The sequence below is a fragment of the Typopeltis vanoorti genome, chromosome 7 (genome assembly GCF_054136105.1).
Source record: "Typopeltis vanoorti isolate ZY-2024b chromosome 7, IOZ_Tvanoo_1.0, whole genome shotgun sequence".
Classification (NCBI taxonomy): Eukaryota; Metazoa; Arthropoda; class Arachnida; order Uropygi; family Thelyphonidae; genus Typopeltis; species Typopeltis vanoorti.
Genome location: NC_143555.1, coordinates 51,093,364 through 51,111,754, shown reverse-complemented (window position 1 = coordinate 51,111,754; position 18,391 = coordinate 51,093,364). Strand labels below are relative to the sequence as shown.

The 18,391-nt window shown below is 38.1% G+C and overlaps 1 protein-coding gene across 1 annotated transcript in view; it reads right to left on the bottom strand.

The window, feature by feature from the left end:
- Positions 1-18,391, bottom strand: part of LOC150104669 (filamin-A-like) — a 270,337-nt gene that overhangs the window by 9,378 nt on the left and 242,568 nt on the right. Inside the window, exon 14 of the mRNA XM_090395258.1 lies at positions 8,317-8,520. Coding sequence (XP_090251384.1) covers positions 8,317-8,520 — 204 coding nt within the window. The remainder of the gene's footprint in view (positions 1-8,316; positions 8,521-18,391) is intronic.

Genomic DNA, 18,391 nt, shown 5'->3' with positions numbered 1-18,391 from the left:
TACTGTCGACACAAAACTAAGCTACAATGTGATTTAGTTTTATAAAAGAAATTTGTTCTTAGACCACTCTATAGAAATCTATAGCGAACAGATAGCTGAACAGATACTGTAATAATACTTACATCTCTTCCTCCAACTTGCTGACATCTATCAGCTGACCATAATAAATTTAGTTTAATCCTTTATCCAAGTGTGAGCAAACAAAGTTTGCACCTGAAAGTATCTTCAGAACTGGGGTAAGGTAGTATAACACACTTGGATAAAGGATTAAACTAAATTTATTATAGTCTAACCAAGTGAAAAATAAACTTTCAACATCTTTCTCTAAATCCAGAATAATTTAATAATTATTTTGGCAACTCCTATAGGTAAAGATAACCTCACTATTGATTCTGCCTGGTATCTCCAACTCTGGGCCTGGCTCCCACTGAAGAAACCTCAATAAAGGTCAAAACTAGTCTGGGTAGTGGCCCTTCCCTTAATGAAGAAGATGTGTTTTGCATTATGGGAGATACTGAGATAGGAGTGATGTTAGCTTGGTCCACCTTTGCAATGAGTTTCCTAGTGTTGTACCACCTTACCCCAGTCCTGAAGATGCTTTCAGGAACAAACTTTGTTTGCTCACACTTGGATAAAGGATTAAACTAAATTTATTATAGTCTATCCAAGTGAAAAATAAACTTATCAATAAAATAAACTATCAGCTAACCATTTCCACATCTAAGTAAATTCTTGTGGAAAGGCTTAGACATTGGTTATACATTCTTACTAAATGGCTTAAGGAAATTACAACGTACACTAGAATATACATTAAAATAAATTTTAATACATTTCCAATATTTCTGCAACATCACGTTGCCATTATCACAAGAACTTAAATACAAGATATGCACGCAAGCACAACACACAGTAAATGAGGAATGAAGCAGGAAGCTATTCTTTCTCCTAAAAGTCCTGATGTTGTCCCCTAGCAGGCAATGTTGGTATTCTTGGCTGATTGGGCTGAAGGTCTTCTGATGTAGGTTTCCCAAATTTGGGGCAGTCTCATGCAACCAAATTTGTTTAGTTTTGGATTGTTTCTTAGGGCTGAGGCTGATTCCATAAATAGCACAGCCTTTCATATTTGAATTTACTATGGTGTATTATCGTGGCTTTCTTCCATCGTATTTAATACACCATAGTAAATTCAAATATGAAAGCCTATTTATGGAATCAGCCTCAGCCCTAAGAAACAATCCAATCCAAACAAATTTGGTTGCATGAGACTGCCCCAAATTTGGGAAACCTACATCAGAAGATCTTCAGCCCAATCGGCCAAGAATACCAACGTTGCCCACTAAGGGGCAACATCAGGACTTTTAGGAGAAAGAATAGCTTCCTGCTTCTTTCCTCATTTACTGTGTGTTGTGCTTGCGTGCACGTGTCTTGTATTTAAGTTCCTGTGATAATGGCAACATGACGTTGCCGAAATATTGGAAGTGTATTAAAATTTATTTTAATGTATATTCTATTGTACATTGTAATTTCCTTAAGCTATTTAATAAGAATCTAAGTCAATTATCTCTATTCATTCCCATTTCTCCTCAATTTTACTAGTAGTTTGTCATATTCTATAAAATGCCAGAAATCAAAAAATCACTGTTGTCATCCTATTGTGAAATTTTACTAGATTATTATTAACAACCCATCATGGGGGGGTGCAGAGAAATCTCACTCAGTAGTGACATATTTGGCACATTATAATTAAATTCACGCTAGGCAATCCAAAGAAAGACCGAAGTTCAATTCTAGTTGCCGACTAGAGGAACTCCAAGTAGTTCCCAAGTTAGTCAATCTCTGGCACAGGCAAATGGGTTTTTTCTCCTGGAAAATCCATATTAGGATTAGGGCCCACATGATGATGATTGATGATGGTGCTTGTCAGCCATCTCTTCATTGGATGTCATTCATAGTGACAGTGTCTTGGGCCAGTTATCTGATTGGCTACTGGTGGAGACTGAATTGCTCTACCAGTGTCCAAAAATAGTTAGATAGGGCTAACTCATCTAGTCCCTACAGGGGAATAAAAGGCATTCGCAGATTTATTATTTATAACTAAATTCATTCATACTCTGTCATGCTGCTTGTCTACCACATAGCATGTAAAAAATCTACTCTTAACTCTCCTGCATGCCATATTCTTATTCAGCTTCCAATGATAGTCTCTTATTTTTCCTTTCTTTCCTTCCACCCTGTGTATGTATAATACTGTCTGTATTAATCTGGTAAAAATCTCTATCACAAATTCTATCCATAGTTTTGCTGATTCCTCTTCCTCATTTGACAAATCTTGTACTGCTCAAATGGTTTGGGCTTTAAAGCTCTTCCATCATCGATATTGAAGAAAATAGTGTTAAACACTGCTCTCCACTGTGATGATGATCTAGCCAGTTTCAAATAAACTGAAACAATCCCGTGTTATTTCAAACAGATCTTACTTCACTCCCTCTTCCTTGTAATAATGTAAACTGGTATCCTCTTTCAATTCAAAACATTACTTCTCACCTAAACAAACCAACTCCTAACTAGGGTTGCCACCTGTCCCGAAGTTTAAGAAAATTTTCAGCGTCCCGAATTACACCTAAGCAGGACAACTTGTATATTTAAAATACAAATATTATTAAATCACTAATACCGGTACCAACATATTCAATCTTTTAATTTTTTATAAGATTAGAATTACATATTCAACTTTGGCTTTTTCATTTTATACATTTAGATTAGAGGAAGACTTTCATATTCGATAAGTGTCCCTCTTTGGACTTACCAAAAGGTGGCAACCCTACTCCTAACATTTTATAAATACCAGATGCATCCTACCTTAGACAGAAAGCTTACATTCCTTGCACACAATCATCAACTTAGGGAAAAGTGAAGGGATATCCTTCACACACTATCCTCTCTGGAATGGGGTGCAGATTGATGTTCCGTGTTGAACCACTGGAGAGCAGGCTCCAGTGGTTCAACACTATCCATCATCAGGGTATACAAATAGCTAATGGTGTTTTTCATACCTTGCCCATTTAAAGATTTTTTGTTGAAGCAAATAAACCTGCTCTATCACTTAGATGAAAACAGTTGTCTCTTAACTATGCCCTAAAAATAAAGTCTCTTCCAGAGCATCTTGTATGGGCTAGCATCTTTTCTCTGCATTGGGAAACTCAATATCACGCACGTGAAGCTGCCATTCTTCCCTTTGTCATTCATTCCTATTATACAAGCTATTGTCATGAATGTTGACAGTACCAAACATAAAAGCATTCCTCCATGGCAGGTTTGCACTCCATCCTGCAATCTCTCACTGTGCATATTAAGGAAGCCTCATACTCCACCAACCATCTACATGCAGTTATTTAATGCACACGGTGCAATACATTCTGATTTCCTTCTGATCTATAATGATGGTTCTAAATCTAAGACCTCTGTTAGTTGTGCTGCTTTTTCCTGCTATTACTATATCCCACCAGATCCCACTTTACTGCAGTAATTGTACAACAGAGTTGCATGTTATTCAGCTTGTGCATATAAAAGAAAAATGCCACAAGTGTCATTTATACAGACTCATTTCCTATGTATAATCCACATCCAGTGCTTTTGGAAGATTTTGTGTTCCATTGTGCTGGATTCCCAGCCACATTGGAAGTAAGGGAAATGAGATTGCAAGTGCAGTTGCTAGAGCAGCATATACTTTTTCTCATGTATTGTTTGAAAGTCTTATATACAGACTTCAGACAGTTAATAAGATCAAAGTTAATTACCCAATGGCAATCTTCATAACAGAAAGCACTGACAAACATATTTGCATGTAGGGTAAATATCAGGGGCATATATTCAGGGTGTGCACACCTATGGAATAGCAGTATCACCGATATTATATTTTTGCATTTATTCCCTAACTATTACCCTAATGACTCCTTGTTCTGGCCACTAGGCAGGTGCTGAAACATTTCCCCTGCATCTATCCTATAAAACACTTTAAGCAACTTAAATGTTTCTATCATATCCTCTCTTTTTCTCCTATCAACCAACTTCTGCAGTCCACTCACCCTCAATCTATCCCCATAGGGCCCATTCCACAGACCACTCACTCATCTCTGAATCTTCTCCAATCCCCCAAGAAACTCAGACCAGACCTGAGCACAGTAATCCAGATGCGGACATATTAAGGCCTTATAAAGAGGAATTACAACTTCTTTATCTCTACTTGTTAATGTGTTCTTCAATAACCAAGTAATCTTATGGGCTACCTTAGCAACATTTCCTCTAAACTTTAACTCTGTCTACCACTACCCCCTAAATCTCTAGCTTTATATATTTCTTGGAATGCAGTGCCATCAATGTGATAAATGGCTTCTAGTCTATTTATCCCAAAGTGCATAACTTTACATTTCTCAACATTAAACTGACACCCATTAACTTTTGCCTATAGTGACAACCTATTTAAATTGTCCTGCAAGCTGTCTGCATCACCTTGAGTTAACTATTACTTTACCTAATTCTGCATCATAAGCAAACAACTGTATATTTCCTTTCGGTTTATTTCCTATATCATTTATGTACAAATTAAACAGTAGTGTCCCAGCAGTGAACCTTGTGGCACACCACCAGTCACCTGGTTTCACCTTGATTTGATGTTATCATGCATTATGGGAAATGTACAGATAGCCTAGTAATGAAATACTTCATGTGCAAACTTTTGCACTTGCTAATGTTTGGGTTAAAGATAAAAAAGAGAAATATAATTTCTTGTCAAGTATAATTTACTTGACACAACTTGTTTAAAGTGGGCGATGTCGCAGCTAGCATACATTTTATCGTGTTGTAACATCATTTTTGTCTGCTGATTCAGCTAATACGGAATACAGTTTGGTTGGCTGAGCATTGAATTCCAGTCCAGTCTTATTCATTCAGTATTCAGGTGGATACTAAGAATGGGCTGCATAATGAGAAGATGCGATCATTGGACCAGTAGCCATGGTCAGTTCTCCACATTCCTTACAAGCCGTGTGGAGGCTTCCTCTTAATTATTTAGTTTTGATCTTAAAAGTTATCCCAGATTACCATAACACTAAGCACAACAATTGTTCTCTAATTCTCACTTTTCATTTTATTTTTTAAATTCCTTTAGTTATTTTCTGTCATTTTTGACCTCAATAATTTTCCAAGTAATTATTCTCAGCAACAGAAAATATCCTTTTCTTCAGCTTTATATCATTCTTTATGTCTTTGATTCCTTTTATGATGCTCATGCTTCCATTTCTAACCTTTCAAGTAACAATTTAAAGCATATGCTACCTTTACAATATTTATTATTTATATTATCCTCAAAATCTTCATATGACTTTTTGTTTAACTACTTTTACACTTAATTTAGCTTTCTGTCATTTTTCTCTATATTCTCTGCCAGCCTGGCTGGCGAAGTGGTTAGCGTATCTGCACCCCAGCCAAAAGGCTGTGGGTTCGAAACCCACCGTGGGCATGGATGTTTGTGATTGTCTGTGGAAATACTAGTGGTGGTTGTCGACGATAGATGGCATTGGTGTAGTTGCAGTCAGTTGGTGGATTGTGAGTGGTGGAGACAGAGCTGTAGAGTAGATGCCCTCCCTCAATGAGTCTTTGGACTCCCTGGAGGTGACAAGTAATAATAATAATAATTCTCTAATAACATCTCATACTAGGAAATTTTTTTATAGGTTTTCTTCTTTTCATGGACTGTTTCTTCAATATTCTGTCAAGTTTTTATTTTACTACCTTTGCACACTCCACCACCAGCTCTTCTGGCTTGGTCAGTCACTATTTTTTTTTGATGATATTTAACCACTAAAGTGTTCTTGTTTCTAAACACCTTCACTCTTTTCTGATAATAATATATTTGTATACATCATTTACATGTGAGAGCTGTCTGACTGATTTTTTTTCAATGGAATACTCATTTTTATACTATACAATGCTAGAAGTAGTTTTTCCTACTTCAGATCCCCTTTATGATCTTGGATAGGAAGAAGATAATAACATTGAAAATAAAAACATAATAAACTCCTTCTTATGGTGTATGTGTGTGTATGTGTGTGTGTTTTCTACATGAACATTTATTACTATTACTATTATTACGGGCAACTCCAGGGAGTCATTAGACTCATCGAGGGAGGCCCCAAATCATATTCATCACAACTATTCGACATTCATACAGTATCTATCATACCTCGCCTTAAACTCATTCACTGTCACAGCATCCACTACAGACTCAGGGAGTGCATTCCACTCATTCACTACTCTAAAAGTAAAGAACCCAGCTCTAACACCTTTACTAACCACACTTTTGCCCAGTTTCCATGGATGTCCCCTAGTCCTCCCACAACCAGCCCTGTTCTCAAAAATATCTTCTGAATTAATTTTATAGAAACCCTTCAGTAATTTGAATGTCTCAATCATATCTCCCCTCCTCCGCCTATCAACCAATTTTTGCAACCCACAAATCCTCAACCTGTTCTCATACGGTTCATTCCACAGACCTGCTATCATCTTGGTCACTCGCCTCTGGATCCTCTCCACCTCCTCCCCATCAAGAAGAAACCTAGGTGACCAAATCTGAGCACAGTAGTCGAGATGGGGTCTTATCAAGGCTCGATACAGAGGAACAATAACCTGCTTGTCTCTGCTTGTCAACGTATTCTTCAGCAACCAAGTGATTTGATGAGCTGATTTGGCCACTTTTGCAATGTGTCCCCTAAATTTCAATTCCTTATCCACCAACACTCCTAAATCTCGTGCCTCATCAATTTCTTGGAGCACAGTTCCACCAATGCAGTAAACTGCCGCCAATCTCTTTTCACCCCAAAATGCATAACCTTACATTTTGCCACATTAAATTGACATCCATTCTCCTTAGCCCAGACCTCCAATCTATCCAAATCATCCTGCAAAATTTTGACATCATCTGCATTCACTATTGCCCTACCCAACTTCGCATCATCCGCAAACAAATGAACTGTTCCTCTCAGATCCTTTCCTATATCATTTATGAACAAATTAAACAGCAGTGGTCCAAGAACAGATCCTTGTGGCACACCACTAGTCACAGGTCGTCTTGTGGACTCTACTCCTGAGTAAACCACTCTCTGATATCTCTCTGTCAACCACCCTCCTATCCATCTCACCAACCCTATGTCCATTCCCATATGCTGCAATTTACTGATTAGAATTCCATGTGGTATCCTGTCAAAGGCCTTAGCAAGGTCCAGTAGAATCACTGTAAACCCATTACCCTTATCCAGTTCAGCCGTTTATGCAGATGTTGAAACACGTGACTATTGTATGTCTTGAGTTAGCAGCTACTTACCATTAATATGGACTCTTTCCTTTTTTTTATAAGTTTTTCAGGACATTTCTGCATGTCTAGAATTTATTTTCTACTCTGCTGTTCATATCCCTAACACAAATCATTTCTTCTTCTTTTTTTTTTTAATCTGTTGCTTTTCTAATGAATGAATTTTTAGTAAAATAAATGAATATCCTATATATAATATATTCAAATCTCACTACAGCAAACAGCATTATAGTGAATTTACTCACTCTAACCAACTACTAAGAAATCCCATTGGATTAGTGTTATTTCACTAGAGCAATCCATCCACTATAACTAACTATTTCTTTGATTCTATGAATTTTATATAGTGAAAATTGACTGTAGATGCATATTCTACTTGGACCCACTGGGGAAGTATATACAAGTACAAGCAGAATGCAATAACCGAACAAGAGATGCACAAAGTAGATTAATATAAAGTGCATCTTATATTAATATAAATTAATATAAGATGCACAAAGTAGTTAATAGCGCCTCCGTAGTGCAATTGGAAGAACGACGGTACATTGCGCCCTTCGATTGGAATAGGCCTAAGTTCGATTCTCGTCACGACGGGAGGAATCTTTATCTGGTCGATTTCAATCGATGGTGAGTTAGCCGATCTCATACGGAGGTAGCAGGGTTTTTTCTCCCGGAAACTCGGGTTTTTTCATCCTGCATACATACAAATCGGCCCTTCAGAACACACGCAATTTACAGACAAAAATTACTAGTTGTGGTGGTGTTGGAGGTGGGCGGTAGATGGCGTTGATTGGTAGTAGAGGTAAGGTGTAGAGACAGTTGAAGATGTCCTCCCGCGATGAGTCTTCGGACTCCTTGGAGGTATCAGGAATAATAATAATAATAATGACTGTGCATTTATACTGTAATTTATGGAACTCTTAAGATAAAGAAAAGGCATAAATTCATACCTGCTTCTCCACAGTTAACTGTGAAACTGTTTTGCTTGTGAGTTATTGCTTTTTTCAGCCCCGTACCTTTACTAGTGATTTTTGAATTATCAGACTTGAATCGAGGGAGATGATCAGCCTTTTGTTTTGCTTGCTTTGTGGTAGTCTCCACAACTACTGAAGATGACTCCTGGATGCCACCTTCTGCCCATGTACTTCCACTTCCTAAATATAAAGAAATGAAAGATTATTATTTATCAGACTTTATACCACACAAACTAAATTTTTTTTTTTTTGACTATGTTAATTTATACTGAGAAGTGTTATAACCCAGAGCTGGAAAAAAAGTACTTGAAATACTTTTGAGAGCCATTGCTTGATACCTGAGCATATTTTTAGAGTACATTGTCCAGGATAACTGGTTCTTGCTTGCAAATGAAGAAAACCAATCTAAAAGTAGGACAGTATTTAAGTTCTTAAGAACCATTCCTGTTACACAGGATCTAATACTGACGCTATTACTATTGAATCTTTTGTTTATTGACACAAAAAATTTTATTACTATTAAATCTTTTGTGTCAATCTTATTACTTTACACAGAGAGAGAGAGAGAGATTCAGTTGCTTGCAGATGATATTAAGTTTGAAAATATTAGTATTAGAGCTGATGCTGTGACCTTTCAAGAGGATCTGAGTCAAGTGGAATAGAGGGCAAATGAATGAGGATATCATTATTTTATACAGCATTTTATAAATTTTTTATTTTATAATATCATTTTTATATAGCTAAATGTAAGGTTTTGAGATAGGAAGTAAGGGATCTTTGGCTGATTATAAACAGAAATCTGAAGTTCATAGTATACTATGAACAAACTAACAAATTCGTTGAAGAATGCGACATCGATCCTAAGAATATCATCAGGTGATACCGTTTCGGGCCTATAAATAAAAGGAAGGACAGTATGAACTTCCCACACCTAATAAAAGTGACATGCAACATGCCGACAACCTCATCAAAAATAATAACAGCGATCAACAACAAGGTCAAAGACACCTGTCCCCAATCGTGCATACGTGCACAACCAGACCTATCATTTGCACAAAGGGAACAAAGATGCCAGCTTCGAAGACAACTCGAAGCAAAATGTCAAACGGTGTCAACAACTGGACCATCGACTACAGACAAGATAAACTGGTGAAAAAATCAAGTGATGCCACTAGCAGCCACCAAAGAGACCAGCAAACAGGCACCACATAGGAAATGTGCAAGACCCATGTGGTCCAACATACGACACACAAAACCCTACACATCCACTTCACCAACATCCGTTACCTAAACTCCAACCTGAATAGTGTCCACTACCACCTACAGTCTACCAAACCCCACCTACTCTTCCTGGCAGAAATACAAATCTCACCTCCCCACAACACCACTTATCTCAACCTTCCAAACTACTCACTCTTCAATAACTTTCATTCCAAGGGTGGTGTCTGCACATACATCTGCTCTGACATACCTTGCCTGAGAGCACCCAACCTAGAATCACCCAACTTTGACCACCTTTGGTTGAAAATATCCCTTCCCCACTCAGTCCAATTCATCTGCTGTCTCTATCGCTCCCCCAACACAACCAACCACCCTGAGTTCTTTAATTTTCTCTCTCTAAAAATCGACTTCCTCCAATCACACTTTCCCAACAGTGAAATCATCCTCCTAGGAGATTTTAATGTCCACAACACTAGCTGTCTTTTCTCCTCCAGCTGTACAGATCTTGCAGGCAGAGATGCTGAAACATTTGCCATCACTAACGACCTTACACAACTTGTCCAGATGTCAACCAGAATACCAGATAACCCAACCCACTCCCCAAACACTTTAGATCTCTTCCTCACCAATGACCCCTCCAAATACACAGTGAAAGTAGTGAGCCCCCCCTGGGAAATTCTGACCACAACCTAGTGCTCATCTCCTCTCCCATGCAGCAATGTTTACACAGACACTCTCACACAAGAGTAGTTTGGCACTATAACAGTGCCAAGTGGGACAGCTTCTGCAACTTTTATGCCACACTCCCATGGTTGGACTATTGTTTCCGGCCTTCTAACCCAAACATATGCACCGAGCTTATTACCAAAGTAATCCTCACCGGCATGAATACGTACATTCCATACAGCACCCTGAACTGCCATTCCCTAAAAAAACCCTGATTCTCCAAAATGTGTGCCAAGGCTGTAGAGATGAAACACCAGACATACCACAACTGGCTGAAATCAAGAACCCCATCTTCCTTCAAAAGCTTACACCAAAACCTTAATGAATGCAAAAAAACAATCAACACTTCCAAAACAGTGTTCGAAAGAGCAAAAAGCAAGAAACTAGCAGCCTGTCCAAACGGCAGCCGAGCCTTTTGGTCTCTCGCCAAAGCAATTGGCCATAATTTCTGTCCAACACACACCCCAATGGCTCTCTGCTGCATCATCACCCACAGAAAAAGCCAATCTTCTGACCTCATACTTTGCTTCAAATGCATGCATAACTGAAATGGTAAATGTCACCCAACCATTCCAGACACCCAACATACAACGTCCCCCATATCCTTTTGCCAGGATGAGATCAGAAAAATACTGTCCAAATTAGACAAAAAAAATGTCTCCTGGCCTCAATGGCATTCCCCCAATTGTTCTGAAAGTTTGCACTCCAGAACTGACCCCTTCTTGGGGATGGGTGACAAGTCACTGCCATCCAATTACCGTCCTGTCTCACTTACGTCCTGTCGAAGGTAATGGAAAAAATCATCAATTCCCAACTCCTACACTATCTCTCACCAAATAAATGACTGCCAGTATGGATTCCACCACTGCCAATCAACAGGAGATCTGCTCACATATGTCACCCATCTCTGGACGAAGGCTATGGAGAGGTTTGGTGAATCTCAAGTGGTTGCACTAGATATCTCCAAAGCCTTTGACCGGGGTCGGGCACAAAGGCCTACTAGACAAACTATCATCATTCGGTCTGACCTAGGGCTTCTGTAGGTGGATCACCAGTTTTCTGTCAGGATGCACACTCTGTGTGATGGTGGATGGCTCCCTATCCTCTCACCACTCAATTAATGCTAGGGTCCCACAAGGTTCTGTCCTCTCACCAACCCTCTTCCTGCTATATATCAATGGCCTGCTGCAATTGACCTCCAATCTAATACACAGTTTTGCAGACAACAGCACACTACACTCTTCGCTTGCATTTGATAAGCCTTACCCTACACAACTCACCTCAACCTACAGAACATCAACCACGTGACCCTCAACTCCGATCTCCAAGCCATCCTTCAATGGGGTTCAGATAACCTCATAAATTTCAATGCTAATAAAACCCAGTTCTGTACTATTTCCCATAAAAAAGAACCATTTTTTCCCAATACCCTTTTTAATGATACCCAAATCTCCAGTCAGTTTGAGATCTCACTCCTTGGAATCACCCTCACATCAAACCTCTCCCTGCATAAACATATCTCAAACATTGCATCCTCAGCCTCAAAAAAACTATGATTTCTCTTTCGCTCAAGACGTTACTCCACCCCCGAACAGCTATTAACATTATACAAGTCACAAATCCGCCCAACTATTGAATACTCTCTCACATATGGGGTGGGGCCCCAAAAAGCTCTCTCAAATGCTCGACTAAATACAGAGGAGAGCAATTAGACTTATCAGTGATCCATCCGTTGCCAACTCCTTTCTCCCTCTTTCACACAGACAGATGGTCTCTGCAGTATGTATATTCTACAAATATTTCCATGGGAAATGCTCATTGGAAATATCATCAATAATTCCTCCGCTCAGTACTAAACTCATTAGAACACGTACAGCTGCTGCACAACATCCCTTCACAGTTCACCTAGAAACAAAGAGAACAAGTTTCTTTTCCTCTTCCTTCATCCCTGCAACTGCTGCACTGTGGAACAGTCTCCCACCTGCTGTGTTTCCCAAGGAATACAATTTAAAGTCATTCAAATCACAAATGTAAACAAATTCCTCCTTTCCCAACCCAACCCACCACCCATACATGGTATTAATGTACTAATGTACTATAGGTTGACCAACCAACCTCCTATGTATGGGCTCAACATAAAAAAATAAAAATACTGAAAATGTTGTGAAGATGACTCAGAAGACTAATGCAATATTGAGGAAGACACTACCAAAGCAGATATAAAAGGTTACAGTGAGAGTGCTTAAGGAGTATAACAGATTTTTTGTCTAAGGTCGACTTGACAAAGTGAGTCGTATGACTCCAAGGAGATCTAAACTAATAATAAAGGCCAATATATGTGCTCTTTGAAATCTGTCATTTATTATTATTATTATTCATGATGACCATAGATAAATACTACAAAATGTATAGTATCATTCAATTAATCTTTCATATTTATGAATTTAGGGACACAAAACACACGTGTTGAAATGATTATTTTACTTATTATTAGTAAAATAACACTTGACGTTTCAACCTCTGTATTGAGGTAATCATCAGAAAGATACATGTGTATTGGAAACCAAGCTACATGCTCTTGCACTCTATAAAGGTAAATTAAATCTATGCTGTTAATTGATCTTTTTCTTAGCCTGACTTCTAGTGATAAAAAAAAAATAAATAAAAAATTAATAAATAACATAAATAAAAAACTACAATAAACTCTGCTAAAGTCCTCCTGTACTAAGATTCTTCTGGATTTGACAGTTCAGATTGTTATACATTACGATTTTCTTCTGGACTTGTACAGTTCAAGTTGCTATTGAATGTTAAGAGAAAAAAAAAAAAAAAACACTTCACCAAAAACACTTTCTAATCAATTCTGTGGTACGTGGTCAGAAAGGCCAGCTTTTCACACAGGGGGAAACAGGACAAACACAAACGTGTTCGTCCTGTTTCCCTTATGTATAGTAGGTTACATGTGCATTGTACATGTAACCTACATGTTACATGTGCAGTGTTACTTTACTAATAATAAGTAAAATAATTATTTCAACAAAAACAATGCAAATGTAACCTACCATACTTCCAACATCTTTCTCTAAATCCAGAGTAATTTAATAATAAGGTGAGACACCTTTTGGCAACTCATATAGGTAATTATGACTTCTCCATTACTTCCGCCTTAGTATTACCACCTCTGGGTCTGGCTCCCACTGACAAGACCTCAATAAAGGTCAAAACCGGTCTGGGTAGTGGTCCTTCCCCTAATGCACAGCATTATACATGTCTGCAAGGAGATGTGCTTTGCATTATGGGAGATACTAAGACAAGTGATGAGAGCTTGGTTCACCTTTACCATGAGTTGCCTCAGTCCTGAAGACACTTCAGGTGCAAACTTTGTTTGCTTACACTTGGATAAAGGATTAAACTAAATTTATTATAGTCTAAACCAAGTGGGAAAAAATTCCAACATCTTCCATTGCCCTTAAGCAATGACACTATCTAACCCTACCCTCCTTAAGCTTATGCACAACCAGACTTTCACGGAATGGTCAGGTCAACAGAACTGTGAGTTACTTCAGCATATTACAATAAAAATTAGCAGTGAAATGACAATTGCAAAATTTTTGGCTAGGTTTCCTGGCCATTGCATACAAGATGAAAAGAGAGAAACAAAATGGAAAAATACTTAAAATATAAGCATGCATGACAATATATGCTGTTAATTGCAGGTGGATAGCTCTAGCTACAACTATTAGAATTCAAGGAATAAATAATTACTAATTCAAGAATCACAAGAACGAGGAGTATTATTTAGAATGACTTGTTGAGTATCAGTCTATGGATATGGGCTTCACAACTGTTTTCATATAATCTTTGAAGTAAAAATCCTCCTGCAATTAATAGCATATCTTTTCACACATGCTTACATTTTAAGTGTAATTCTATTGTATTTATCTCTTCTTATTGCTATGCATTGACAATGGCTAGGAAACCTAATTGATCTTCAAGTGATACTTTTGAAATTAGAAGTTTCTTTAATTCACACAAAAAAAAAGACACAAAGAAATAAGTAATAATATTTATTTAAAGCCATATATTTCAGCCTGAATATTACATTTCATCATCATTATCATCAGTGGCAATGATAGTTAATTACAAGAGAGAACAGTCAATTGATTTGAAACAGTAACAGCCGTGTGATGTCATACATGAAACAATGCAATGGTAAAACTAAGGATGCATTGCATTTTTAATTATTCATCAACTCTATTAAAAAATATACTGATGCATGATTAGAATAAGACTCTCATATCTTAGATAGTAAAAAGGCAGATTTTCCAATTAAAGTTTGGACGGCAAAGTAAGGCCTCAGCACTTTCTTTAAACAAACATTCAAATCATAGTGACACTGAGAAAGTAAGTGTGTTTCAGACCATATGATATTGTAGTCGGTATCTATTCTGTGCTGTGCAAGCCAGATTTCCTGTTGTTACTGCAAGACTGGTATTCTTGTATTCTCTTTTCTACTGAGCATCCTGTTTCTCCAAAATAAGAACAATGGCAGTCGCAAGTTACTTGGTAGACACCAGAAAGAACCAGAGAAGAACATTTATCTTTGGAAGATGGTAACCATAATGATAATTCATTGATAGTAAGAAAAGTAGCCATTAAACCGTATTTAAGAATTCTGAGATGCCAGAATTGTATGGGATTGGGACTCAACATACTGTTTCCTTGTTATTGCAGCTAGGATTATAGGAATTAAAAAGCTGCCATGTGGTTCTCTCTGAGAAGCCATTAAGTTTCATATATTACTTGATATTTAAGAGTTCTTGCTGTAACTGTTGTGGTGTAGAGCACATCGTACTAGAGATTTTATAATTTCTGTCTTCTGTAAGAGATGGTGAGCAAATTGCTGGTAACCAAGCATGCAGTATCCATAACCACTTAGCTTTTCCCTTATCAGATTTAGTAACAAGATGACTGTTGTGTCTTAAGGATTGTAACGATTTCATTTTGGCCAAAGAGATGTTTGTTATTATTATTATTGCTAAAGCTGACATTATTATTATCATTGTTATTATTATTACTTATCATTACTAAAGCTGACAAGGGGGAAAGCTACAGTAGTTATGGATACTGAAGCTTGGATTACCAGCAAGTTTAGTTTTCTGACAAGTGAGAAAACTAAACTCACTATTAGATGAAGTTGTAAGCCTAGATAGAGAGACCATGCAAAATTTTAAAACTTTTTTATTATTATTATTATTATTATTATTATTACGGGTATCTCCATGGAGTCAGTAGACTCATCGCGGGAGACCCAAACTAGCAAAACAATATCTGTCATATCTCTTCTTGAATTCATTTACAGATGAAGAGCTCACAACAAAGTCAGGCAATGAATTCCACTCATTCACCACCCTCCAGGCAAAAAACCTTGTTCTGACACCTTTGTTAACCACACTCTTCTTTAATTTCCAGAGATGACCTCTTGTTCTTCCATCACTATCACACAGCTGAAACATTTCCCCTGCATCAATCCTATAAAAACCTTTTAGTAATTTGAATGTTTCTATCATATCCCCTCTTCTTCGCCTATCAACCAATCTCTGCAATCCACAAGCTCTCAATCTATCAATGTAGGGAGCATTTTTTATATCACTCACCAACTTGGTCACTCTTCTCTGAACCCTCTCCACAGCCTCCTCATCTCCAAGGAATCCAGGTGACCAGACCTGAGCACAGTAATCCAAATGTGGAAGTATCAATGCTTTATAAAGGGGAATAATAACCTCTTTATCTCTGGATGTCAGTGTGTTCCTCAACAACCAAGTAATCCTATGTGCAATCTTGGACACCTTAGCAATGTGTCCTCTGAACTTCATCTCCTTATCTACCAATACCCCTAAGTCCCTAGCCTCATCAATCTCTTGGAGTACCTTTCCATCGATGTAGTACACAGCTGGTAATCTTTTAATCCCAAAATGCAAGACTTTACACTTTTCCACATTGAACTGACATCCATTTTCTTTTGCCCATTTTACCAGCTTATTTAAATCCTCCTGCAAACTTTCAACATCAGCTTGATTTTTTATTGCACTACACAACTTTGCATCATCAGCAAACAACTGAATATCTCCCTTTAAGCCATTTCCTATATCATTTATATACAAATTAAACAACATTGGCCCAAGCACAGAGCCCTGAGGCACACCACTGGTCACCTGCCTCATTCTGGACTCGGCTCCTCCATACACCACCTTATGGTATCTCTCCCTGAGCCATTCTCCTATCCATATCACCAATTTAATATCCATTCCCATCTGCTCCAATTTGAGTAACAGTGTTCTATGGGGTATCCTGTCAAAAGCCTTAGCAAAATCCAGAAGTACCACTGTGTAGCCAGTTCCTTTGTCCAACTCTGATGTTATTCTATTATGGATAGTTAATAGATTGCTAAGGCAGGATCTACCTTTAACAAAACCATGTTGGCCTCTATAGAGTATCATATCCTGATCCACCCATTCTTGAATTTTGTCTTTAACCAACTTTTCCAATACTTTTACCACTACTCCTGAGATGGTGATTGGTCTGTAATTCAATACTGCAGTTTTAGAGCCACCCTTATGCAAAGGAACCACTTTGCCTAACTACCACTCCCTAGGGACCATACCAGAGTTCAAACTTAAATTAAATATCCAGGTAAGAGGGGTTGACAATTCATTTGCACATTCACGCAACACCCGAGCTGATATTCCATCTAAGCCTACCGCAGTGTTTGCATTTAAGTTTCGCAATATATTTAATACCTCTGATTCTTTAGCTTCAATTCTCACATTAGGTATTGCTATAGGTATAGAGATATCCTCACTTGGGTGATAGACTTTTGAGAAGTGATCACTCAGTAACTCGACTATTACATCTGATTTTGTCACCTCAATACCATCAGCACCCACTAAGGTTATCCTTCCGAAGTCATTCTTCCTCTTACTTGCCACATAGCGGAAGAACTCTTTGGGATTACCCTTGATCTCTTTGGCTAAGGTCTTCTCATAATCTGATTTAGCTTTTCTTACTATGCTGGTAACCTTCCTAGCTTGAGCCTTGTACTGCTCATAGGTGTCCTGATCGCCCTTCTCCTTGTAAATTCTCCATAACATTTTCTTTTTTTGTAGTTCAAGCTTGATACTACTGCTCATCCATCTAATGCCTGCCTTGTTTGACCTCCTGACCATGGGGACACAATCTGATATTGCTTTCCTCAGATACCCGCTGATTTTATCCCAAGCACTGCTAACATCTTTCCCTTGCAATATGTTCTGCCATGGGATGGCTGCAAGCTCACTCCGAAGCTTGTTATAATTGCCTAACCTGTAGTTTCGTACATACCCCTTCTTAATAGAAAAATCCACAGATTTTGCAACCTCCCAAGTCAATACCACATGATCGCTTTCACCAACTGGAGGTAACGAGGTCACCTTACTTAAGCATATAACCTCTGAACCAATAACCAGGTCCAACACTCTCACACCACGTGTCCCTTCAGTTACGTGCTGTTTCAAGTAATTATCTCGTAGCAGATGTATGAACTCCATTTCCTTTTTGCTACGTGATATTTCCTCCTTCCAATTGATATCACCATAATTAAAATCCCCCATAATAATCACTAAGCCTTCACTCATTGCACTAAGTTGCTGATGCATGAATTCAATATCTCCCCCTGTACTCCCTGGCCTATAGCAGCATCCAACTGTATATTTGGTTGCGTTGGTCACTATTTCGCACCAGACTGCCTCAAATGAACTCTCATTCACATGTCTATCATCAAGATATACTACTTTCTTTGGCTGCAACACATCAGCTATCATCAACAGTACTCCTCCTCCTGTTCTATCTTCTCTATCCTCCCTGAAAATACTGTACCCATCACATTCAATTCCAGTGACCACATCTTCTGCTGACAGCCAAGTTTCACTAATGCCTACAACTTTTGGTGAGATTTCACTGACTAATGCCAAAAATTCTTCTCTCTTATTTCTAATGCTTCTAGCATTGGTATACAAAAATTGCAGATTCCCTCTAGATCTTGTACCGGCTTTAGAACTGATATATA